At 35.7% G+C, this 27197-nt stretch overlaps 1 protein-coding gene across 1 annotated transcript in view; it reads left to right on the top strand.

Annotated features, from left to right (window-relative positions):
• The first annotated feature begins 13724 nt into the window (after positions 1-13724).
• Positions 13725-27197, top strand: part of LOC110100215 (5'-nucleotidase domain-containing protein DDB_G0275467) — a 61944-nt gene continuing 48471 nt past the window's right edge. The window contains exons 1-2 of the mRNA XM_020827634.2: positions 13725-13742; positions 13825-13926. Coding sequence (XP_020683293.2) covers positions 13725-13742; positions 13825-13926 — 120 coding nt within the window. The remainder of the gene's footprint in view (positions 13743-13824; positions 13927-27197) is intronic.

Consider the following 27197-nt stretch of genomic DNA (forward strand, 5'->3'; position numbering starts at 1 on the left):
GAGTCCTAAGTTTAAGATTGGTTCATCGCATAGGAGAATTGATGCTTTGGAGGATGATCGCTCCAGAGATTCTTCCATAGCATGAGGAATGGGAATACGACAAGAGAGATTCCAAACTCAATGAAGAAAGGTGTTCAATCAATTGTTGGGATGAATTTGGGTTGAGAATGTAATTGGGGTTGATTTGCTCCCACGACTCCACTAGAAAGATGTCCATATATGGTGCGTCTAAGGGACCTTAAGAAATGAAATGGGATGTCTTTGAAACGCCTGTGGATAAGGCTCTTGAAGAGTATTATTTTTCTAGAGTCCTAAAGGAAGCTTAGGGGTGAAGGCTGTTCGATTGTTCTTTTCGAAAGCCTCACACCAAATGTCCTAAGTTATGGTGTTAACGCCCTTAACGTCAACTTGGCCAACTACAAGCTTAAACATGTCCCAACAAATATATGATGGGGTATTAATCTGATATGAGCTGCTTAAGCCGTATGAACATCCATTCTTCATTTTGCAATTGGCTGCATGAAGTTTGTGTGGACATGTGTTTATGATTTTTTTGCAAAATTGTAGGAAATAGTAAGGGGTCATAGCCATTGACATAGTAGCGAGCATTTCACAAGGCATTGAGTCAATATAAGCTTCGATCTGATCACATTTAAAGAAATGAGAATGCATATAAGTAGGTACCAGAATAGAGTGTGTGTCTTTTTCTTCCTAAATTCGGAGAAGGTTCACTATGCATTTCAATCGATCCATTTGGTTGTGGGATCCGAAATTGAACAAAATATACACTCAATAAATAGATCCCAACAATTTTCATAAAAAATAATTGAAAAGCATATTGAGCATTCTTAGCATAAATTTAAGAGGAATCATATATGTCATTGCGTGTAAACCTATCCACATGCATGCTAATTTTGCACACAGACGTGCAAGTTTTTAGGGTATTGTTAACGCATGCCACACTGTAGGTAATAGACCCTAACAATCCTACAACTTATTCATTTGACATTGAAAGAAGCTACTAAACCTAAGTTTGTTATAGGTGAGATGTTCAAATATCATGTTATGGATATTACTTGCATGCAAAAAGAGGGACGTTGAGTCACAATTTCAACGCCCCTCCCGACGCCGCTATCTTGTTTAGCTCTCACATGAGAGCGAATCATGTAAATTCACGTTGATTTTTCAACGATTGAAATACAGTGGATAGCGGGATATAGATTTAGGTGGACGAAAATAAAGGCTTCTAAGGGACCTGAAGGCGTTGGAGTCCTTTAAAGGTTTTGCCTTAAGTTTTAAGATTTTACGACACACCCGGTTTTCCAAGCGCTCCAAACCAAATGTCCAATGCTGCTGTCCAAGCTCCGCTCCAAGCTCCAATCCGCTGTCCAAGCCGTTACGCGACGGTCACCCACCAGCGCTGTCCCTAACGAGTTTTTTAAAAGGTTCACATCAGAGCTGAGCTGTGGGACGATGGAAGGTTATAGGAGGCCTCCTTTTGTTGTTTGGAGGCGCGTGAGATGCGAAACTCCAAGCTCGTCTCGAGGTGCCGGAGTTGAAGGAGGAAAGAGCCTAGAACACTTCCTTTGGCCTGTTTTGGAAAGAGCAGATAGGTTTCTTTGTCGGCCGTCGAGGTCGGCGGGAGTTGAAGGAGGAAGGAGAAGAAGCTGCTGCCAGTAAATACGACAAGCTTTCCTAGCGTCGTTCAATGACGGAGCCTGAGGTTGGTCGGATCGCACAAGGTCCGAGCCGAAAGAAAGAGCCGAACCTCCTGGTAGGTTTCGGCAAGCCCCTGGGTGGGCTCGGACAGAACCGTTGCACGCCGAGAAGGAGCGGACTGGGCTTCCGCACGCAAGGATGCGAGACCCACGCTGAACTGGCTTCGGCGCGAACGGGGTTCCGCCTGGTGGATGTCGCACGAAGGAGGAGAAGATCCGTTGAGAGGCTTAGTCGAAGCCCTGACGGGGTCGGGAGGGAGATGCCGCACGCGGAAGAAGGTGTTTCCGTATGTCTCCTCTCTCTCTCGCTCGTTTCTTCTCTGCTGAGCCGGGACGGGATGCACACACAAAGACACAGATAGCCGAATTGCTTCTCTTCTCGTCCACTCAACGCCCCTTTGTTTCGCACGCCAGGAGCAATGTCCACCGCCACAAACCGGGCCCAATGCGGCTGTCCTCTATGTGAGAAACGAGGGAAATTTTCACTTGAGTACATTGGACTAGATTTAAGGTGGGAATTGGAGAAAAATCTCAGCCCTAGGTTTGGAATTTTTTATTTAGGAATTGATTGAACCTAATAATAACCATTGGCTGAAAATTGGCTTCAAAATTGGGTTCGACCTGAATCGATTGAGTCGATTTTGGGTCTGATTTTGTTCGATTTGAGTCAATTTTGCAAAATTGAAACTCGGATCGATCGCCGAAGACGTGTCGAAACTGAGTCGAATTAGGCCCTCGACGGCGTTTGAATTGATTTGATTTAATTTAATTTAATTAAATTGATTTGAATTTAATTAAATTGGTGTCTAATTTGGTCGATTTTGTCTCGCGTCGATCGATCGAGCATCGAGCGCGATCGGCCTAGTCGGGCCTCGTCGGGGTCGAAGTGCGGTGGTGCGAAAATATTCGTCAACATTGGGTCATGCAATCATTTTTTTTGGAAAAGAGTGCAGATGTTTTAAAATTTGCAAACTCTCTATTTCAAATATAAATTGCATTCACATAAATGCTTGTTGCTTTCAAATGGGCCTCTCTGTTTATAAAGTAGAGCTATACGTTCCACATTTCAAATCCGATCCTCATTCTTACAAGGATTAGGTAATGAAGAGTTGAATGCCACAATAGATGTCTACACAATGAACCCAAATGATACGATGCTTTGTTTTGCAATCACATAAGGCCTTTAATGCCTCATACGGGGAATATTCACTTTAAAACACAAATGTATAAAGCCATTTTGTCTCCATGCTAACTCTTAAAGCTAATTAGTGAACCTAATCCTTTGTCAATGTTCAGGCATAGTGGACAAGGTTCTAGCAACAAAATGAAAATGCTCAAAACCATGATGATTGTAATATTGAATTGGGATTCTCAATTTGAGGGAAGCTTGCTTTCAAATTCCTTTGAACCCAAGACAGATCACTTTGGGGCCATATGTGGAGAAAAATAAAAAAAATCTCAAATTTTAAAAAATGAAAATTCCTAATTGAAATTGTCTTTATCACGATATAGATCAGAAGCTCAAGTTAATAAGGCAGGAATAAAGCTCAAGTTAATAAGACAGGAATAGACGGTCGGATATATATCACAATTCTTTCATTATAAAAAATTACTCAATAGACATATCTCCATATATAAATGCAGAGTAGCTAAAATAATTTTCCATCCTAAACACATGACAATAATTTTTACCTATTTTTAGTTTATCATTTATTTTTGACATGAAATTTTCTCTATCAATTATTTAATGTATAGGAGATTTACATGAAAATTTTAATTTAACAATTTGATTTTTTCCATAACAAACTCATGGTCAATAACAACTTATAGTATAGTAATTAACTGTGCATATGAGTAGTCATGTAGTCGTGCTCATTTATTAAAATTTTCATTTAACTTTCATATTAATATTTAATATAAATATATATCAAAATTTTTATTTCTTTTAAAATTTATTATTTCATATGTTCATTTATTACAAGTCATTTATTTTAGAAGCACTGTCTAAATTTTGTACTAATGAAGGTACAATCATTTTTATTTCTTTTTTCATTTATTGTGCACGAGTTTATTGCATCCTCAACTAATACTATAAGTGGATAAATTGTTGTATTTACATACATATACCTTTTCCCCTTTCAATTATTTTTGTTTATATGTTATGATTCATTTTATTTTCCTCTAAATATACACATCAATTTGCATAAATAGCTTGTACATCATTTTAATCCACAGAAGATTTACCTGGAAATTTCAATTTAATAATTTGAGTATTTTATGATAAACTAAGTGGATAATTGCAATTTATAGTATAACAATTAAACACACATTTGAATAGTCATGTTCATTGTCTAACTTTTCTTTTAACATATATATAAATATTTAATATAAATGTAGATCAAAATTATATTCTTTTAAATAAACTTATTCCTTTAACATTTTATTTATTATAGGAGCACCTTCTCATTTTGTAGCAATGAAGGTACAGCTATTTTTATTTTTATTTTCTTTATACATTTAACATGCACTGATATATTGCGTCCCCAGCCAGTATCATAAAGTCGTGAACTCCTATATTTGCATTCATATACCTTTTCTCTTTCAATATTTTTTGCTTACATGTTACATTTCTTTTTATTCATTTCATTTCGGTAAGCATTTTTCATACATATATATTATAAACTTTGATCACTTAGCCATCCTCAATTTAATGCATATCAGACATTTAATCTTTAACAAGTACATGTGGATAAAATAATATTCAACAAATGCAGGGAAACAAAAAAAATTTAATTGTTATAAAACAATCGTAGTTACCCAATTTTGTGCTTTTCGTGTGCTGCAAGTCTTTTAATTTTTTAGTCCTTAATTAATCTTCCTTTAGTGAAATCTAATCATTAAGGGTACAAATATCTTACTTTACGCAGATAAATTTGTCATGATCCGGCCCGGTGAGCTCGCGCAGGCGAGGCGGGAACAAAGGTCAGACGGTAGGTTAAATTATCTAATCACTAAAACTATCTCCATAGTAATTGAAAGAGCCTCTAAAACATCAATTTGAAAACTCAATTAACATAAAACTCAAACAAATTCATAATTACCTTTCTTCAGGAGTTTACCATTTTATCATGCACGAGTACAGCGTCCCCAGCTAGTACCATTAGGGGGTGAGTTCCATCCTTTCAACATGCACATACAAGCATTCAATATACATAAGCATGTCATTTCATTCCATCTTATTTCTTATAACATATAAACCCTATCGTAAGATACCATAAAATGTACATGTAATTTTCATGATCATTCATTTGATAACAATAAAGAATTTGACAACAGTAACGGATAATGATTGCATATAACTTGAGGGTAACAAAAGTATTACTGAAATAAAGAACAATGCATACTTGAAAATTTGAAAAATTGATTTCTCCTCGCTAATTCTTCTTTCTTCGAGATTGCTTCAAAACACTTAATAGAGATAATTTCACCCTTAAAATCATTTATAAATAATTTAAATTAATGTTCTCCTTCTATTCAAAATCTAACTTAAGTTCTTCCTCTCCCTCTCTCTCCAAAAGATCACATAAAGCATATCATAATCTAAAAATTCATAATTTTATCTAATTAATTAATATTAATCAAAATAACACTTTCTCCATCATCTAAATTAATTTAAAATAATTCTATTTTCTGATTTACCTAAAACCCTAATTTTAAATCTCATAAAATTCCTCCAAAATTTCATTTCTATCATTAAAATGCTCTTCTAAACATTACCTAACCATTCCTTAAAGAGATTTTGGAAGAAATACGTTTTTTCGGAAAAACCCTAGAATTTATATCTCCAAAATTTCTTCAAAAATTTTCATTTTCATTGCTAAAACATTCCTCTAATCTTTCCTTAAAGTTTTCGTAAAGAAATTACAAAAGAAAACCAAAATCCTACAAAACCCTAGAAATTTCATTCTCAAATAACTTAAGATTTAGAAGGAGAAATAAAAATCTAAAATATACCTTCTTCTTCCCTTGATCTCCTCTTCGATTTGAACTAAAATTTTCCCCGGAAGATCGTCGTCGGAATGCCCTCACGAAGCCGCCCGTCGCCCCTTGCCCGACGTCCGTCCCTCTTGTTTCGTGCGGTTCACGCGTGAAATGAGAAAGAATGGGTTTCGGTTTGCCTATTAAGGGGAATTGGGGTTTGTTAAAAGTCAATTATGCCCTGACTTAAGAAATTTCGGTATAAGGAATAGAGAAGGGTAGTTTTGGTATTTTTAGACTTTTAAAATTAATAACTCACTAATTAGGCAAAATTAGGTATAGGTTTTATATATCAAAACGATCAGAATTTCGCGTAGGATTTTCTAAAATTATTTCCGTTACATTCCGTTAACGTTGAAAATTCCACTAAATTCTCGTCGCGGCGCTTTGAAAAGCGTGCGAGGTCTAAAATGGCATTTTTCGGGTTTTCACAATCTTCCCTACTAATAAAAATTTCGTCCTCGAAATTTACACAACTTCTAGTTACAATTTAATCAACATCTTCCATTTCATTAACATTAACTTCAACATTGGAACATAACAAACTAAACATCTGAAATATCATAACAAAATAATCTGATCAACTCCAAAATATCCAACATAACATAACAAAATAAACTACTAAATCCAAAACAACAAATATCAGGTTTATCCGTTTATCATTACAAGTTACTGAAAATAAACTATAAAGCCATCTCAATTGTCATTGTCAGCATCTACAGATCCATCGGGCTCTTGCTGAGTCAAAGTGTAAACTCGTGGTCTAACATTCTGCCTGGATTGATTTTGCACTGAACCGGTAACTAATGGTTCTATCATCTTGGGTTTTCCATAATTCTTCTGTGAAGGTGTTTCAACTGATCTCATTTCTCCTGAAGTCTTTTGAGTCAAAGCAGGACAATATTTTGCTATGTGTCCAGGCTGATGACACCAATAGCAAGTGTTAGAACCAATCAGACATTCACCTTTATGCATTCTGCCACATTTAGCACAAGGTTCAGTAACTTTACTTACAGTTGCACCACTGCCACCACTAGAACCAAACTTGGACTTCTTCTCATCTGATCCTCCTGTTTGATTACTTTGTATATCTTCATCAAAACTCTTCCTTTTATGTTGGTCGCTTCTCCTCTGAGTTGCCTGCATGTCCATCTCAATCCTTCTGGCTCTTTCCACCAAAGTGGGATAATCTTCAATTCTAAAAGGAATGAGAGGTTGTATAATCATATATTTCAATCCATTCAGGAATCGGTTGCACTTCTCTTCAGCATCAGGTATCAGGTGTGGGGCATACCTGGATAACATCGTGAATTCTGCCTCGTACTGAGAAACAGATCGGTCTCGCTGAACCAATCTGTTGAACTTGTCCTGCATCTGTCTCCTGGCTGACTTAGGTACATACCATTCTCTGAATACCTTCACAAACTCCTCCCAGGAAACTTGGCTGCTTGGTCTTCCTCCAAATGTTTGTTCTAACTGACTCCTCCACCACCTCTCAGCCTCGCCATCAAATGCATAAGCAGCCAATGTAACTCTCCTGTCCTCTGGGCAAGACATGCCCCTCAAGGATCTTCTCAATCCGCATTAGCCAGTCCTCAGCTTCTATAGGTCCACCACTTGCGAACAGTGGAGGTTTCATATCCTGAAACAGCTTCAGGCTCTTATTCATCGGTCGACCTCCATTTCCACTGCCATTGGTCTGATTTTGGGAAGTCCTAATCATCTGAGTCATCGCTTGCATCATCTGAGTGAATGACTCCATAGTGTCGTTTCTTCGAGGTTCTGCTACCTCTGGTAGCTCCTCCCTTCCTCCATATTAATGCCATCAGTGGCATTCTGCTCAGGATCCATGGCTCTGAGATATAACCGATGAAATAGAATTAGACATATATAACACATACCCTATACCTTAACTAACATAGAGAATCATCTTATTGGCTCTTTCATATTGATCAATGTTCCTAAACCCTTTTGCTCTGATACCACTTTTGTCACGACCCGGCCTGGTGAGCTCGCGCAGGCGAGGCTGGAACAAAGGTCAGACGGTAGGTTAAATTATCTAATCACTAAAACTATCTCCATAATAATTAAAAGAGCCTCTAAAACATCAATTTGAAAACTCATTTAACATAAAACTCAAACAAATTCATAATTACCTTTCTTCAGGAGCTTCTCTACGACGATAAACATTTCCACCCCTTCTACTCATCTTTGATTAACTTAAGCTTTACCTGTAAAATGTTAACAACTAACATTAAGCTAAAGCTCAGTAAGTAATACACAATTCTAAACTACAGTAAACAAGACAACTGTATAATATGCTAAATGCCAATTTCATATGAACATAACATAAAAATGATTTCATACTTAACATAACATTAAACATATCATATCATAAGGTCATATTTTCCATTTCATTTTCATATCCATATCATTTTTCATAACTTTTCCTTTTCGTATATATAATACAACCGTCACAGGAGCCACCGTCTAGTACCATATAGGTACTCCTTTAACATTTCCTTTTCCATATCCTTTACCATTTTATCGTGCACGAGTACAGCGTCCCCAGCTAGTACCATTAGGGGGTGAGCTCCATCCTTTCAACATGCACATACAAGCATTCAATATACATAAGCATGTCATTTCATTCCATCTTATTTCTTATAACATATAAACCCTATCGTAAGATACCATAAAATGTACATGTAATTTTCATGATCATTCATTTGAAAATCTCATAAAATTCCTCCAAAATTTCATTTCTATCATTAAAATGCTCTTCTAAACATTACCTAACCATTCCTTAAAGAGATTTTGGAAGAAATACGTTTTTTAGGAAAAACCCTAGAATTTTTATCTCCAAAATTTCCTCAAAAATTTTCATTTTCATTGCTAAAACATTCCTCTAATCTTTCCTTAAAATTTTCGTAAAGAAATTACAAAAGAAAACCAAAATCCTACAAAACCCTAGAAATTTCATTCTCAAATAACTTGAGATTTAGAAGGAGAAATTAAAATCTAAAATATACCTTCTTCTTCCCTTGATCTCCTCTTCGATTTGAACTAAAATTTTCCCCGGAAGATCGTCGTCGGAGTGCCCTCACGAAGCCGCCCGTCGCCCCTTGCCCGACGTCCGTCCCTCTTGTTTCGTGCGGTTCACGCGTGAAATGAGAAAGAATGGGTTTCGGTTTGCCTATTAAGGGGAATTGGGGTTTGCTAAAAGTCAATTATGCCCTGACTTAGGAAATTTCGGTATAAGGAATAGAGAAGGGTAGTTTTGGTATTTTTAGACTTCTAAAATTAATAACTCTCTAATTAGGCAAAATTAGGTATAGGTTTTAAATACCAAAACGATCAGAATTTCGCTTAAAATTTTCTAAAATTATTTCCGTTACATTCCGTTAACGTTGAAAATTCCACTAAATTCTCGTCGCGGCGCTTTGAAAAGCGTGCGAGGTCTAAAATGACATTTTTCGGGTTTTCACAAAATTCGAAATTCATTAACATTAAATTTAATTTAAATTTCCATTAACATTTTAACTCTTACCTAATATTTCTCTGAGGACACTTGCGCTTGCAGTTCTTTTGCTTGGCTATATAACTCGATTCTTCACTACTCTAAATATTGTTAATTTTATAATTAAATATTACTATCAGTCTTAGAGAAGTTTAACATCATTAAAATGATGTTGAATGCCTCAAACATTTTTTAAGGTAACATAGGATGCATTGAACGTTCTGCATTGTACTGTTTGATGCATTGACCATCATATTCTATAAAATGATTGCAATAATATGTATATACCTTGCATTATTTATATCACACCTCATTTTGACCCTCCTTTTAATCAACTTGTAGTGTAACATATAAGGAGAATCTGAGCAGATATATCTTTTACTATCATCCATCCTGAATTACTTACGTCAGAATTCAGTGAGTAGGAATTGATCTATTCAGACTATCCTAACACAGTGCATTTTTCAGCTTTAATAATTGTTTTGCACAATTCATAATTGAATGCATATTTATAACTCATCAAATAAAATACAGAGCTTACTAAATTTGTCAAATAAAATTTACATATCCAAAAGTCTGACTACACAACTTTCTATTCTTGCGTCTATGCACAACCAAAACATATGTATACAAAAGGCCTGAACCCTTCTTCGTAGAGCCCCGCAGACTCCTTTCTTTTTCTTGCAGTACAACCATTGCTTATGAGCTAAAGCTCAATGAAATAAACAACCATAATATAAGAAATAAGAAATATAAAATTGACAGTCAGTTATAAATAATATTGGGATTTTTATAAGAATCATAAACTGTATAAGAAAAATATTGCATATTTAATTTTCTACATTTCCTGCTTTGTTTATTTTCCAATAATTTAAGCAAATCATATGATGATTATAGCATTTTGAACACTTATAGTTCTCATACAAGGTTGGGTCCAAATTTTCAACTTTTAGAAGTGAGAGTGAAGCTCTCTCATTCAAAATTGGATCCGAATTTTTAACTTTTACAAGTGAGAATTGGGTACCTTCTGTATGGTCCCTAAGGCTTACCTTGTTAGGTCTTCGCCTTTACTTGTGCGGGTCTATTATCGATAATATGATTTTTATCATTTACCTTTTCATTGTCTTCATATTTTGATAATATACCTTTGTAGGTCTAGTAATCATCAACTAACAATTGTTAAAATCAAGTGCACCAGTAAATAATCAATTTGCTCAATATGAAAATAATTGCTATCATAATTAGATAAACATGTTGCCACAATTATATAAAATTAATCATACTTTTTTCTATATCACAGATTTGATATCCTACCTCGCCATTAGGATGGTCTCATGAATTCGTTCTCCTAAAGCACCCCGCTTCTTTTCCGCTTATAAACAACCTAAAACATAATTATTTGCCTTTCAAACTTGCATTCAAGTAAAATACAATAGGCTAAATGAAAACCTTACGGAATTACCTCAATTGAATTCCTCATTCAAAACACTTCCTTTTTCTTCTCCCTAAACTCTCTCTTTTCTTTCCTTTTCCTTCTCTTTAATTTTCCTTACTGATTTCTTGATAATTTCCCCAGAAAGCAGTAGCCCCCCCGCAGCCCTGCCGTCTATTTGCTCATGGAATGCTGCTTCAAAATCCAGAGAACAAGTGAAGAGGAAAAAGGAGGAATGGAATGGGCTAGTGCTTAAGTTCCTTAATTATATAATATTATAATACCAGGCAGCTCCCACTACAATTCCAACCCTCAGTCCAACCGTAGGATTAGAGATTAGTCGCTGCATGCTTATGCTAGTGGAACTGCTGCAATATTAATTGACATTTAAGTAAATATTAATTAGCCATGCATGCTACTGTAAACTGATTTAATTAAACCTTAAGAATATTATTTAAATGAATTGATGTATATACAAAATGTTATTACTTACATACATCAACATGTTTAAAATTACAAATGAAATTTAAAAAAAATAACTTGACGTTTCCGTACGTGGGAAAAAATAGGGCAACTTTTTTTTTTTGAAGAAAATGCAAATTGCATTAAAGATGAAACAAAAGAAAATACAACCTAATGTGGAGACTCTACTCCATCACATTCCTCCTTTAACAAATAAAAAAAAAACGGAGGAATGTCTACACTACTAATGTCATCCCAAATAAAATCACTAAACAAAGCAAAGTTAGCACATAAATCCGAAAACTTATTACAATTTCTTTTGATAAAATTAAAGATAACTTGATTTAACTTTCTAAGAAAAGAAAAAAAGGATGAAATTGTCTCCTCCATAAAAACCTTGAAGAAATTTCATAATGTTAAAGTTGTCGCCTTCAATAATTATGCCTTATGCTTCCAATATCCAACCTTGAATAACCTTCTCCAACGAATGAACAACTATCAATTCCAACTGAGCTACAATCAAATGCAAACCCTTGAACCCGAACGCCATCAAGAACCTCTCTTCATTATCTCTGAATATACCACCAATACCAGCTCTACTAGTATTTAAAAGAGAAGCATCGATATTCACCTTTAACCATTCAGGTGGAGGAGGATGCCAAGAAGAAGACAGCTTAGACAGTTGATTAACATCCCAGAATCCTGAATGAATATAAGGGGTTGACGAAGCTGAAGCAAAAGATAAATCATTTGCCGTAATCGAAACCAGACCATCTTCTTTTTCACCATGTAAAAATTTATTTATGCTTTTCTAAGCAAAGAATACTGCTGTACGGTATAAATTTCCTATAAACATATTATTATGTGAGAGGATCCTTAACCTATTAATGCAATTCAAAAAGGAAGTGCAAATTGGAACTTCAAAACTCCATTTATTCAGAAGCTTTATAACAAGAATAAGTAATGAACATCCAACCCCCATATGATCCATATTTTCCTCTGCCTTACATCCTCTTGGACACGAACTTTGTTCCAATAGCCTTCTATACTTTAAAAAAGCATTAGAAGGAGTTGCATTATGAAAAACACGTTAAAAATGTGAGGCGAGGCACGCCTTCAGTAAACTTGAGGCGTAAGCCTCAAAAACTGAACTTATTGCAGGGCTTTGAGGCTTAAAGGGGCCATATTGCGCTGAGGCATTCCTTTTTTTGCGCAATTTTAAACCATGCCTATATATATTAAAGTGATCCTAACAATTTATAAAATATGATATAGATATTCCAAGATTAATGTAGAATCAAAATTTTTTATTGTTATCTAATCGTATTGTACGATTTATGAATGTAGAAACAAAATGGGGATATAATTGAATTGTATTAGGTTTGCACATTACCTTAAAAATGTTTGATATTACATTTTACTGTCAAATGACATGGCATATAATAGTTATGATTGGGCTCTCTGATGGGTGATTTCACTGCAAATAACTCCATTAGATTACATCACATTTAGAGCTAATAAGTCCCCCAATGACTAAAATTCTCTTGGTAAATCATAGGGTACACTTGACAGTTCATAAAACTTTATGTTAGCTAAATTCAATTCAAATTTGTCACTTTTGACAAACATTCACCTTATGTTTTCAAAATTTATATTGGATGATGCAACCCATGTCTACTAACAAGAATTCTTTGGTCAGATTGGATCGACTATCTCTTTTAGTTATGTATACCACAATCCATGACAACTCGATTACTCGAAGCTACATTATCATAGGATATTGATTGAGTTTGTTATTATTCAGCTCATCTTTTACTTTAAGTTGATGATAGTAAATTTTGTTCAACATTAAAATTAAACTGTTGGGACTATACATTAAGCATTTAATGTCACGACCGGCCCGGGGGCTCGAATTAACGACGCGGGAACAGAAAGGTCGGATGGTGAAATTATAAACTAACTCTTTTCAGTTCAAAGAAAGAGCCGCTAAACTTCAAATATATATATATATATATATATATATATATATATACTGATAATGAAAATAACTAAACTTAAATACCTTTCTTCTTATGCCTCACGTCTACGGTAGACATTTTCATCTCTTCTACTCATTTGATTACCTTAAACTTACCTGAAATAAAAGTTAGAGCAACAACAATAAGCCAAAGCTTAGCGAGTAACACATGCCTCTAAACTATAATAATTCAAGATAGTAGAAATAATATGCTAGATGTCACTTTTCATTTAAACATATCATAAATTTTATTTCCTAATAAACACATCATTTAAACATATGCATAAATCATAAATACATATTATTTCATATTCAGTTTACATTCATCATATATGTATTTGTAACTTTCTCATTTTTATATATAGTACAACCGTCACAGGAGCCATTGTCTAATAATTTAATGACAACAATAACTAGTTTATTGTTTATATCAATAGCATCGTGATTAAAGGAGATGGAAAATTTAGATTAAAATTATTAGTAGCTTTCTTAATCGTAGATTAGGCTTTGTTGTAAGCTTTCATATTCTATTTTAACATGCTTCCTTTATCCAAGGTTTGAAAAATCTTTGCATTCATTGTACCTTATGACTTTAATATCCATGAAATAACTTTATTCGCTTACTTTGCCTAAATAGGTTAGTAGACAGAAAATTATACAGATATACGGTTCACGACATATTGGTAGGGATCAAGCAAGTGGGCTGGTACGCTTGATGGATATCTTTTGCTTTAGCGAGGTATTCTTGATATTCTTTTATTCCTTAGTTTTTTATATTATGTTTATTATTTAGTGCTGTATTTTAGTTTTGCTTAAGAAATGGTTATCAACTTGCAGCTCTTTGCTTTATTCTTTATTGTTTTTAACATGCAATTCAAATTACAATTTTCATAACTTATAGGCATAGCTTTATGTCACTATGACGACACGTTTCTTTCCTATATCATATTTTGCCCATTTGAGATCTTTTGTTTAAATCATGCCATCATTCAGTCGTCATTGTTGGTCTTGCTGTCATCTTCACATATTCAATGTTAAGAATTTTCAACTTGCTAAAGTTATTATGCTCTCTGGAGTTTATTCTTTCGTTTTTGGACTTGATGAAATCTTAATCAATTTCTTTTAAATGCTGGATGGTATGGCAGTGCAATGTTGCGAGAAAGAGAATTATATGTAGCGTTTAGATATCTCTTTAAAGTTAATATAAAGTAAAAAAATGACAATTTTGTTTTGAAAATAAAAGAAATTGTAAAAATACTTGAAAATAAATTTTATAAACCTATAATTTGGTATGTGATAGTATATTGATTTGAATGCTAGGTAAAAAAGTCATTGATATTTGAGTTGAGTGCAACTTAATTTAAAATATTAAGGTTGATGCGTCAAAACTAGGAATGATAAATTAATGAATGATAATATTAGAGAAAAAGCTAGTGTAATATCTATTGAAAAGAAGATAATTGAAAATAAGTTTATGTGGTGTTAAATCTCAGTCGTCCCTTGATCCCATAACCAACATGGGGATCTGTGGGAGGGTTAGAATTAAATCCCAGCCGTCCCTTAACCCTTGATCCCATGGCTAGCATGGGGATCCGTGGGAGGCTCACATGGATCACGTCGATCTTCTTCCGTATTTGGGTGGCTAATTTAGGAAGGATTTTGTAGGGCAATTATGAATGATTTTGTATTTATTTATTTCTTTATTAAGATATCTTGTATAGATCTATAAATATGTATTGTTTTGTGTAATAAAATGAAGCTTTTCCCTCTCCATTTTCCTTTATTTAACATGGTATCAGAGCCAAATTCCCACCACTGACCTTCATTGTCGGAATTGCTAAGGGTTACTGTTCAACACAACCTTCATTGTTGTCCTGATTGGTATAGCGGCCTTCATTGCTATCCTTTATCGGCGTAATGTCTGAAGCTAATTCCTCTCAAAGCTTTGAACAAATAGAGGACTTTATGGCGCACCAAGAAAGAGATCTCCAAAATATGCAACATTCCTATCACTTACATGGGAAGAATTACTTGAAATTGTCTCACTTTGTGAATATCTATTTGAAAGGGAAAGGAAAGATGAATCATCTCCTTGGGGTTGGACCAAAATAAGGAGATCCTAATTTTTGGGCTTGGGATGAAGCAGATTCCATGATTATGCCATGGTTGTGAAATTTCGTAACTCCAGAAATTAGTGATACTTCATGTTCCTATCTACTGCAAAGGACATATGGGATGCTGCTAGACAAAACTTTTCAAAAGATCGGGATGCTACTAAAATATTTGAAATTAAGGTCAAAGTGGGAAGCACAAAACAAAGAAGCAAGACCGTGATTGAATATGCCACTCCCCTTCAAGGATTATGGCAAGAACTTGACCACTACAAATGAATAAAGACTAAGCGTCCAGAAGATGGTGCTATCTTTAAAAACTTTATTGAGAAATATATTGTATTACTTTCTTGTTGGGTTAAATACTAACTTTGACCAAGTTAGAGTTCATATCCTTGGCAAAGAGAAGACACCTTCACTAAATGAGATCATCTCTCTCATTCATGTTGAGGAAAGTCGACGAGAGGTAATACTGGAACCAAAGATTATTGATGGTTTAACAATGGTGACAATCAAAGAGGCGATATGGAAGGAAAGAGGTAAGGATTCCTCAAAACCTAAAGACAAAGATTCCCTTTGGTGCAACTATTGCAAGAAATCAAGTTACACAAAGGAGACCTACTGGAAGTTACATGGAAAGCCTATAAGTAAAGAGTGAAATCAAAGAAGTGGCTAAAAGTGGATATCACAAGCTAATTCTACATTAAATCAACCCAACCTAGAAACACAGTCCAACTTCAGAGAGCTCAACAAAGAAGATATTGATAAGTTAAAATAACTCCTGGTATCCCTTGAAAAATCACCTGCATCTTTTTCTCTTGTAATTTCACGTAAGTTTTCTATATCCATCGGGTTAAGTGTCTTTAGAAATCATTTGAAAGGTTTATGGATCATTGACTCAAGAGCCACAGATCACATGACCCACTCCATTACCTGCTTCATTAACTATGCTCCTTGCCTCAGGGATAAGAAAATCATCACTGTTGATGGTTCTCTTATCACAGTAGCAGGCTAAGGAGATATACACGGTGTTTTGGGATATTCAAAAGTTTCAAATATATCGTTGCATGAATAATTTGAACTTGGAACCAACTTCCAAGTCCCTTATATCATACTCATTGGAACACAAAAATCAATGAATAATCCTTCCAAACATAGGACTCAACCCATACTTTCCTCCATTCACTTGACTCCAACTAGGTGAATGATCATGTCTCTATGAATACCAAATATTTAAAGAACATTCATAAAATTTTGTAATTTTCAAGTTACATCTTCTTGCTTCAACCCCAAAGTTGTAGGGAGTTTATCAAATCAATTATTCATTGGAGCACAAAAAATCAATGAATAATCTCTTGGACTTAGAATTTAAATCCCAGTCCTCCCACTCCATTCACTCAACCCCAACTGAGTGATTGATCTTTTAAGGGACCTCCCTCTCATTCATTTTCTCCTAGAATATCAAGTATTTAAGGGACCTCCCTCTCGTTCTCCTAAGCCCAAATTTAGGAGAATGGTTATCCCCCTTTGAACAACAAATGTTCAAGGATATTCATGAATGTGTAACTCGTATGTTGCATTTTTGACCACTTCTTTTCCTACAAAAGCCTTAAATTGTAGGAAACCTCCAAATTCCTCTCCATTTGCCTAGCTTCAAATTAGGCAAATGAATATTTCTCTTTAAACATCAAGTGTTCAAGGAACATTCATGGATTTGCAACCCAAAAGTTGCATGTTCCTTCCCTCACTCCTATAATGCAAAAGTTGTTGGTGTTGACGAACTTTTTCGTATCGACTCGACCCCGATCGAGCCCAACTAGGCTCGATCGTGCTCGATCAACCCAATCGATCGTCGTCGAGGCGAAATTGACCCAAATTATGCCTCAATTTAATTAAATTAAATTCAATTTAATTAAATTAAAATAAAATCAAATCAAATCGAACCCCGTTGAGCATCGTCGAGCCCAATTCGACGTAATTTGGCGCAATTCGGCGCAATTCGACGCCGATTTGAGTTTAACTTCATAAAATTAACTCGATCGGACCCAAGTCAATCCAATTCGAGTTCGATTCGAGCTCAATTTCAACCCAAATCAGTCAATATGGGCTAAATTTGGTTCTCAAATCAAAATTTGAGATATAGGGTTGAGATCTCTCCTCAAATCCCACCCAATTTCACTTCAATTGGGCAGCAAAATCTACTCAAGTAGATTTGCTCTCGTTTCGCGCAATGAGGCAAGGGGATGTGATGATTCTGGCGGTTACCCGCTGTGTGCCTGCGCCCCTAAGAAAACGAAAGAGAGAAGGTGAGCGGGATTCGGCTGCCTGTTCTCTATTTTTCCGCCACGACCCAGAGAGCAAGCGAGAGAGAACGGGAGATTTCGGGATTCCTGTGTGCTCCCCGTGCTCTTCAGGCAGACCAACCCCATTCAGGTCTTCTGACGCCTCCAAGGCGTCGTTCTCCCCTTGCCATCGAGCCCTCCAGACGTCGAATCCTCCAAGCCGGCCGACTCCTTCAGTCCTCAGCCGCTGATTTCTTGAGGTCACCGATCCCTTGCTGTAATTTCTCTCTTCTTTGGACCAAGAGAGGGAGATATCTTCACATCTCCCTTCATTTCTCAAAGGGAAGGAATTTGTACATGCTCTTTCCTACCTCTCAAGCAAAGGAAGAGTAGGAAGTTAGTGGAGGCTTGTGGAGGCTTTTAAGTCATTATAGAAGCCTATTCTTCCTTCTCCATCATCTCCGACGACTTCGAGGTGATAAAGACAGCAAATAGGAGCTTGTATTGGAGCTTGGAAGGCTATCCGGAGCTTGGACAATACTTAGAGCTTGGATAGGAGCGCTAGGACAACCCGGGAGAGGTATAAAATAAAGTTAGGAAAAGCCCTAAGGCCCCCCTAGCCATTGATGTGTGATTGACGTCCCCAAGCCCTAGATTCCTTGAAACTTTGATTTTTGGTCTCCCAAATTCCTTCATTTGCTGTCCACTTGTTTAAATCATGAAAATCAAGTGATTTTTCATGATTTGCTCTCATGTGAGAGCTAAAAGGATGGCAGCAAGGCGACAGGGCATTGAATTTGTGTTCAGTGACCCTATTTTTGCATGCAAATAACATTCATGTCATATTTAGTGCCCTTACCTACGACCAAACCATAGGTTTAGTGGCTCATTCGATGTCAAATGAAGTGTAGAAGCGTAGAGTCTCTTATCTAAGTGTGGCATACGTTACTAGATCCATAAAACTTGCATGTTAAGACAAAAATTAGTATATGCACGTGATAGGTTTACACCGCCATGACATCCACCATCTCCTCTAAATTTGTTAAATGTTCAAGCATGCATTTCAAATAGTTTTATGAAATTGTGGGATTTTCCACGAGTCTTTAATAATAAATCCTACAATTAATAAATTGATTGGAAAACATTGTTGAACTCCTCTAAATTTAGGGAGACAGCGAAATTTCTCTTTTTATACGCTTTCATTTCTTAATGTTTTTAGCTTACTTGAGTTATTGCCTATTTGAATATTCGCTTTATGTCAATGGCTATGGTCCTTGTACTCCTACAATTTTGAAAAACATAAATGTGTCCACCAAACTCATGGATGCTTGCAAAACAAAGATGGAGTGTTCTATGGCTTCAAGGAGCTTATAGATTACACCCCATCACATATTGGAGTTTGTTAGGCATGTTTAGTGTAGTTTGTAAGTTGGATGGTCAAGGGCATCAACACATAGCTTAGGCACATGGTGAAGCTTTCAAAAAGACAAATCAAAAGCTTTCACCCCTAGGTCTTCCTTGGACTGTAGCAAACCGACTCTTAGAACCTATCCATAGGGATTCTTGTGACGATTCCATCCCATGTCTTTAGGTTCCTTAAATGACACCATGTGTTGTCTTTTCAAAAAGGGTCGTAGGAGCAAGTCCATCCCATCCAACCTTTCAAATCATGCTAAAATTGATTTAGTGATCGTTTCATGAATTGAGAATTCTCTAATAAAGTCTTCCCTTCCCCATGCATAATGGTTTGGAGCACCTCAAGGCTCCAAACGCTTCATTGCATGAATCATTTTGACTTAGGGCCGCGATCCTAGGTTCGTGGCATTTTGTTTGTTGATACAAAATCAACAAGTATTTGTCCATTCCCCTTTATATGGGACATTTTGGAGCTTCCTCAAGGTCCCAAAATGTCCCATTGACTTCAACCATCAAGACTTTAGGAACAAATCCTAATTTTTTTTTTCCATTTGCTAATAACACAAAATTAGCGAATGATAATCCTTCATCATGCGTGATTACTTGGAATTTCCCAAGACTCCAAGCATATCATTGTATGAATATCGAAGCCAAATTTCGAACTCTCTTACCTTGTTTGTTGGAGCATCTAACCAACAAACACTTCCCTCATGTGTGGTATTTGGAGCCCATCCAAGGCTCTAAATGCTCCTCCTACACATGAATCATTATAGCTTGGACCTAAATTCTAAGCTATCCACCCTTTTGTTGGAACATAGAACCAACATACCATCTTCTTCCTTCACTTATTGAGTCACAAAATTAACAAATGAGTATTCCTCTCTCTCATGTATGATAATTTGAAACCTCCAAAGACTCCAACCAATATCATTACATGGTGCTAAACCTTAGAAACAAATTCTAAGTCACCCACCTCTTATTTGTTGAGACAAAATCAATGAACTATCATATATCCCTCCTTGTGTATGTTAACTTGGATTTACCTAAAATCCTAAGCACATGCCAAGAGGCTTTGAACTTGGAACCAAATCCCAAGTTCTTCTCTTCTTTGTTTGTTGAAAAGACAAAATCAACAAACAATTATCCTCCCTCATGCATTGCATTTGGAACCTCCTCAAAGTTCTAAATATATCATTGCATGACTTTTAACTTGCCTTAGGAGCTACCACCAATCCTCCCATCCATAAGGTTGTAAGCCCTTGAACTTGAGATCAAACATCAAGTTCTCTCATCTCATTTGCTTAGCCACTATTTAGGCAAATGAATGCTCCTCCTTGGACGCCCAATGTCCAAGGAATCCCTTTTAACATGCAATCCAAAGGTTGCTTGTTGCTTCTCTCTTCTACAACTTAAGAGTTATAGAAAATCCTCTCATTCTCCTCAGCCCAAATGTAGGAGAATGATTATCCCCCTTTGAACACCAAATGTTTAAGGACATTCGTGAATGTGTAACCGCTAAGGTGCCATTCCTCTCCTTTTTCTACCAAACAAAAAGTTTAGAAAATCTCTCTATCCACTTAGCCTAAATTAAGTGGATGATAACTTATCTTTGGACATCAAATGTCCAAAGTGCATCTTCAATTGACAACTTTTAAGTTGCATTCTAATCATTACCTCTTATGTGTGACGCCCCAGGCATCCATAGTGAAAAGATTCGTCTGACATTCTGATCGAACTCCCTTCCAGTTGCCTTGCTCGGACCTGAAATTGTTAATCACATATAATGAGCTTCAAAAAGCCCAGCAGGTCACCAAAGCCTACAACTGAAATCAAAGCACGGTACTGGAAACAATATGCATGTCAGTCAATCAAATCCATAACAGTCTATCTCACATGGTCAATGAATCTATGCAGCGGATACGAAAATCAATTAGTAGGCAATGCAGACGGTAGAGAATCAATAAACCAGTAGTGAAATCAATCGATCAAGTCAACTCATGATCAATCAAACATACTAACTGGTCGATCGGTATGGAAATCATCAAATCAATACTACATAAAGGCCGTCAGTCCTATACTAGCAATGTAATCAACTGCAAGCAGTTCAATACAGGTAAAAAGAAACAATATATTCAATGAATCAGAGATGAATCCACTATCATACAGTATCTATAACAGTAGCAATTGACAGAATATAAATATCAATGAAATCGATGAAATCGTACGATAATAGTAAGTCCGTAATCCGTCAGTAAATCCAAATCAATAACAATAATATCCATCACAAGTCAATGCCGTACACTGCATTTCAATACAATAGTCTTACTGAACAAGTACGATCACTCGGCTATCAATAATCCATAGTGTTGTTGCTAGATATCCATAGTGCTGTTGTAGATATCCATATGCTGTTGTAGAAATCATAAATATATCCATATCATATCCATATCCGTATCCATATCCATTGGCACAATAACCATCTGCACTTGTCTTTCAGTAATAGTAACAATCATATATTCACATTCGTATAGTGATATCAATCAAATCTTCAATTTCAGAAAATCGGAATTCGTCGAAATCCCACGGCATCAACGCAGTAATACGGAATTTACACAAAAATTCCTAAAATCACAATTTTACCAAATTACCACAGAACGTTCACAACAATATTATAAGACTTCTATTCTACTGAAGCAACATCAATCAACATCCTGATATTTATCTATTCGATCAAAATCGCACAGAACCCAAAATAACCGGTAGAATCGTTACAAAAAATACTCAAAATGTGTAGAATAATCATATCAATAACATATCAAAAGTTGTGCGGTGAAAGTTTCGTCAATACAAAATGCGGTGCGTTTTTCGGTAACGAAAACACAAATCTGTGCCCAAAACGATCAAAACTCAACATCTTCGAAAACAGAAACAGGATTCGGAGTCCTTACCACGAGATAAACACTTTTCCCAACAGCGTCGACGGACGAAAAGCGCTCCGCGGCCTCCGAAATCCGGCTTTTCCTTTGCTTTTCTTGTCTTTCTCTCTCCTCAGATATTTTTGATTTTATAAAAAGTTTTTCTCTCTCCTCAAATCGAGCTGATTTCCTTATAACATCAGTCTGATCGGCCCGGCCGATCGCCACATCGTCCAGGACGATGTGAACAAAATCCAATCGTCCAAGACGATATTTCAGGCCGATAATTAATTTGCCAAAAACCCTTGCTCTCGGGATTTTGCCATGCACTGATCGTCCCAGGACGATCCCAAATCGGCCTGGACGATCCTGGGAGGAAAAATCAGATCCAGAAAAGAGAAAAGAAGGAACGAACTCTCACATTATGAGCCAAGATTACAAGAGAACTTGTGAACCTTCCCAAATCCGGATTGAGAGGATGTATGTAATACCCAAATTTACTGGCAAGGAAATTTTAATAGTAAATTCTTTTAAAGTTAGATAAGTTTAATTAATATTTTTATTTATAATACACTTAAAGAGATTAATAATTAGACTGTTAAGTGAATTCAGTGAATTATTGTTGAGTAAACTATTAAGTGAAGGAATTATTATTATAAAGCAAAGTTAATTACTTCTAACTAATTCCTTACAGTTATTTCCTGAAGAGGTGTGTTCCCTTTTGGACGTGAGTATAGGATAACTGTCAATGGCCCTCTTATCCACTCTTTTACATATTTTTCACGCAAGCATGTTTGCAGGAATATAACAGTATTTGGTAGTGGGAAATAGATAGATGAGGAATTCGGCAGTGGAAATTCATAACAGTATCTTGAAGAGAAAGTTCGGCACAATGTTTTCAACATTGTAAAGAATGTCTGAGAACAAGGCTGAAAGAATTTTGTGACTTTGAAGGAAATCTGGTTGCTGAGAGTTCGGCACATTAACTGCTTGCGGGACTATGTAGATCAATTCGGAAGTGTAGGAGCAATGTTCGGAATTCTGAGATAGGAGCAGCAATAATTTTGCTGTGAAGGATTGGTAGTCGATTAAGAGCAGTAAGGGTTTGGAGGAATAAGAAGCAACGGAAAGTTGAGAGGAGAAGAATAAGAAAGAAAATTCAGAGAAAAGAATTCCTTTGGTTACACTTCTCTAAAGAAATTTTTCAGAAAATCTTGTAGCAGAATCCAGAAAAATGTATAGGAAGATTTCAGCATACTGCAGATTATGAGCATAGTTCGCTAAAGTAGCATGGAGAATTTTTGTACGAGTGAGAATAATGGTGTAGATTGCTGTGAAGGTGGAGGAGAATAAACAAGAAAATTTGAGGAAAGAAAGAAGTTAAGGTAGTATTTTGATTAGTCGTAATTGTAAGTATTTATGAAAATGTATCTATTGTTGTCAATTTTGTATAAGTTATCTGACTTTATGCAGAAAGAAAGTTTTGGGGTTAATATACAAGGAAAAGGTTTGCGTGGTGTTAGGTTTGGAATGGATACTCGTCAAAAAGGTAAGTTGTGTAAAGTTTAGTTCACCAAATGCCTATCATTATGATTCTACATACATCTATATATGCTTATGATATTCAATAATGAATGAGTATTATACAAACGTTGTTTATGGACTGATGGATTCAACTAGCATACATGTATTGTGAGGTTTTAAAAAAAAGATGTTAATGATGGAGTCTTAGATTTTTCATAATTTGATATTAAATGAAAGGAATTCATTCAAAGTTCATGTTTGACAAAAGTATTCAACATGCAATTAGTGTAAGATACAGAAGATACAAATTCTTTACAAATATTGTGTATTTGCATGACATGATATAATGTAGAATGATATGAAGCATATGGAATTTAATTCAGGTAAATGAACTACTTACTATTGATATGATGTCTGCAATATAGGTTGGTCAAAAGGGACCAATATTGATAAAGCTGATGCAGATGGGCCAAAAGGACCCAAGGAATGTATTACCTGCGATGCGGTGGGGCAAAGGGACCCAAAGGATGTAACTCGTAGCCAGGTGGGGCAAAAGGGACCCCTAAGAGGCAAAAGGGGCATCGAGTTTAATTCATGGCGATTAATGCCAGATTTTCCTGGGCTCTATTGAATATGATTATGAAAGTATAGCCAAGTCTTTTACTGGATGAATTTGATATTCAATGTAACTTCGAAAGAAGTTAAGACTAATGTTAAAGATGATCTTATGATATTTTACAAGTAAAGGTAAGTTTAGTCAAAGATGATTTTAACGATTTGATAAATTACAATTATTGTATTTTAATTGTTAATTAACTTGCATAGCTTACTGAGTCTCATAGCTCACCAGTATTTTTCTTACTGGCTGTTGTTACAGGAAAGGGAAAGGAGAAGAACGTTGCATATTAATTTTGCAAGTAATTTCATAAATTATGATAGTATAATCTTTGTTATGAAGTTTAAAATTGAGGTATGCAAACTTTCCAGTGATGTAATACTTTGTATTTCTGTAGTGGCTCTGTAAGTATGTTTTTATTGAAGTTTAAAGTTATTAAGTGCTTCCAGTGATGTGATGAAATGAAACTATTGGATCTGTTCATAAAAATTATCAAATGTTTCAAAAGTATCATAAGATTGATTTAAGAAAATGTTATGTTTCTGTTAGTAATATCCCCTGTACTGTTAAGGGGTACTGTGGGGTGTTACAATGTAACCCTTTTCTTTGAATACCAAATGTTCAAAGAAGCATTCTAGAAGTTTTGTAGCTTTCAAGTTACATCTTCATCCCTTAACCTCAAAGTTATGGGAGAGTTTGCACCCAACAAAATTCTCTTGTTGGTTATTCCTATATCAAGTATAGGAATATTATCTTCATCTCTTCCCCATTCTTTTAACCCATGTTAGGTGAATGAACCCTTTTTCTTTGGGCACCTAAAAGGCCAATGAACTCTCATGATATGTAGTGCAAATCTATGTGTTTCATTCTGATATTTGTCCAACACAAATTGGGCAGATATTCTTTCTTTTTTGAACACCAATTGTACAAAGAGTTTCTTTCTATTTGCAGCCTCTAAGTTGCATTTTCCTCCCTCTTCCCTACAAGCCAAGATTGTAGGAGAGCATCCAAATCCATCTTCATGCTCTCATTCTTCTAACTTAAATTAGAAAAGTTTTTTTTTCTTTGAATGACTAAATGTTCAAAGAACTTTCAAGAGTTTGCAACCCAAGTTGCATCTTATTTTCTTCCCTTCTACTCTCCTAAACCCAAATTAGGAGGAGGAGGGTGTACCCCTCTCCTTGAACACCAATTTTTCAAGGGGACATTCAGAAGTTCGCAACCCATAAGTTGCACCTTCTTTTCTTAGGAATTGTAGAGATCCTCTCATCCCACTAACTCAAGTTAGAGGGGTGAATGTCCCTTTCTTTTGAACACTAAAATGTTTAAAGGAATCTTTCCATCTTGCAACTTTCAAGTTGCATTTTATCCTCTCTTTCTTCTCTACAAACTTAAAATTGTAGAGAAATTTCCACCTTCCTACAACTCAAAAGTTGTATAAAGCTCTCTTTCACTCAACCCATGTTGAGTGATTCAATCATGTTCTAAATCAATCTACTTGTTGAACCAAGAGCAAAAAGCAATTTCCTCCCAAACATAGGATTCAAAGTCCTATCTCCCTCCATCCTTCTAACTCAAGTTGAGAGGGTGCAACCCTCTCTTTGAACATCAAAGTGTTCAAAGATTTTCATGAATTTGCAACCCATAAGTTGCATATTCTCTCAACTCTTCTCTAATTTTCAAATTGTAGGAGATTTTTTCTCTCTTTAGCTCCAAAGCTAGAGAGAATTCCCCAACATTTAGCCCAAAAGCTAAATGTTGGATTCCCACTTTCTCTTCTTTGCTCCAAAAGCTAAGGAGAACCCTTCCAACACTTAGCCTAAAAGGTATGTATTAGACTCTCTTTCTCTCCCTTCTTTAGCCCCAAAGCTAAGAAGAATTCTTCAGCATATAGCCCAAAAGCTATGTGTTGGACACTTCTTCCTTAGATCCAAATTCTAAGAGAACCCTTAGTGTGATATACCACACAAACCTCACACACTTAGGTGCACAACCCCTTAGGCATACTAGGATTAGAATTTTTTTCTTTATGTGCGCATGTGATTGATGATTTAGTGTGAATGACTTTTGAATTGTCTACGTTGAGGGCACTTGTCCTTAAGTGGTTAGTATAAAAATATATACATGCTTTTTGTGCAGGTGGCCATGTCCAAGAAGGGGCTAAATAAATAAGTCATGATTATGCTAATGATGTTTGCTTGCAGGCGCTGCTTAAACCCCTTAGAGACATGGCCAATAGGGTAGAAGCTAGTGCTTAGCACTCTAAGTGCTAGGCCAATATTGGAATGTAATGTGATTATTATATAAAATGCTTCTGACTCTATTTTTGCAGGCTTGAGTGTTTTTTTATCATGTATTTGATTAGATTTAAGATGCAAAATTTGTGGGGTTTGGACTAGAAGGAAAAGAGGATCAAGGAAGGATGTACCTTTTGGAGGTGAAGCCCAAAGATTCCTTTTGAAAAGCTTGAAGACCCCCACAAATAGAGTTTGTAAATTTAACTGGGTTGTATAATGACAGACAACTCAGCTGTCAAAGTTTTTTGTAATAATTGGGACACTACTTATACTTTTGTTTTGACTTATATACAAGCATATGTTGATTGTTTACTGGGTGCGCATTAGAAAAGCACGTCTTTTTCCTAGGTTTCTTCAATTGCTTTGTTTGAGTGTGGCCTGGATTTTGGTGCGGTAGGCTCTTAGGATAAAAATAAATTTTTCATCTCTTAACATGTAACTAATTTAAAAATTAAAATTAGGCTCCATGATTTCCTAATAAAAGAAAATTTGCATGACCCCTTTCAAGGAGTCCAGTTTTCAAAATAAAAAATAAACATGCATAACCCCCAAAAGTGTCTCATATAAAAAAACTCTCACGTAAGGATTAGATTACCAAAAGTCTGCATTTGTGAGTCTGCATTCTGCATACCCATCATAATTAGGCATCTTGGTCTCAAAGCCAAGTTATAAGCCCTACTTCCTAAATAAAAACATACATCCACTCTACATTTGCATTGAGACCAAAAGACATGATTTTAAAATCGATTAGGTGGGTCTAGTTGGTAGTCCCTTTTAGGCGGGATAGTAAATCAAGAAGTTGGACAGGTTGTGCCTCACGTGAGGTGTAGCTTATAAGTTCTTTTGCAT

Source organism: Dendrobium catenatum, unplaced genomic scaffold (genome assembly GCF_001605985.2).
Source record: "Dendrobium catenatum unplaced genomic scaffold, ASM160598v2 original_scaffold_53126, whole genome shotgun sequence".
NCBI classification, from domain to species: Eukaryota; Viridiplantae; Streptophyta; class Magnoliopsida; order Asparagales; family Orchidaceae; genus Dendrobium; species Dendrobium catenatum.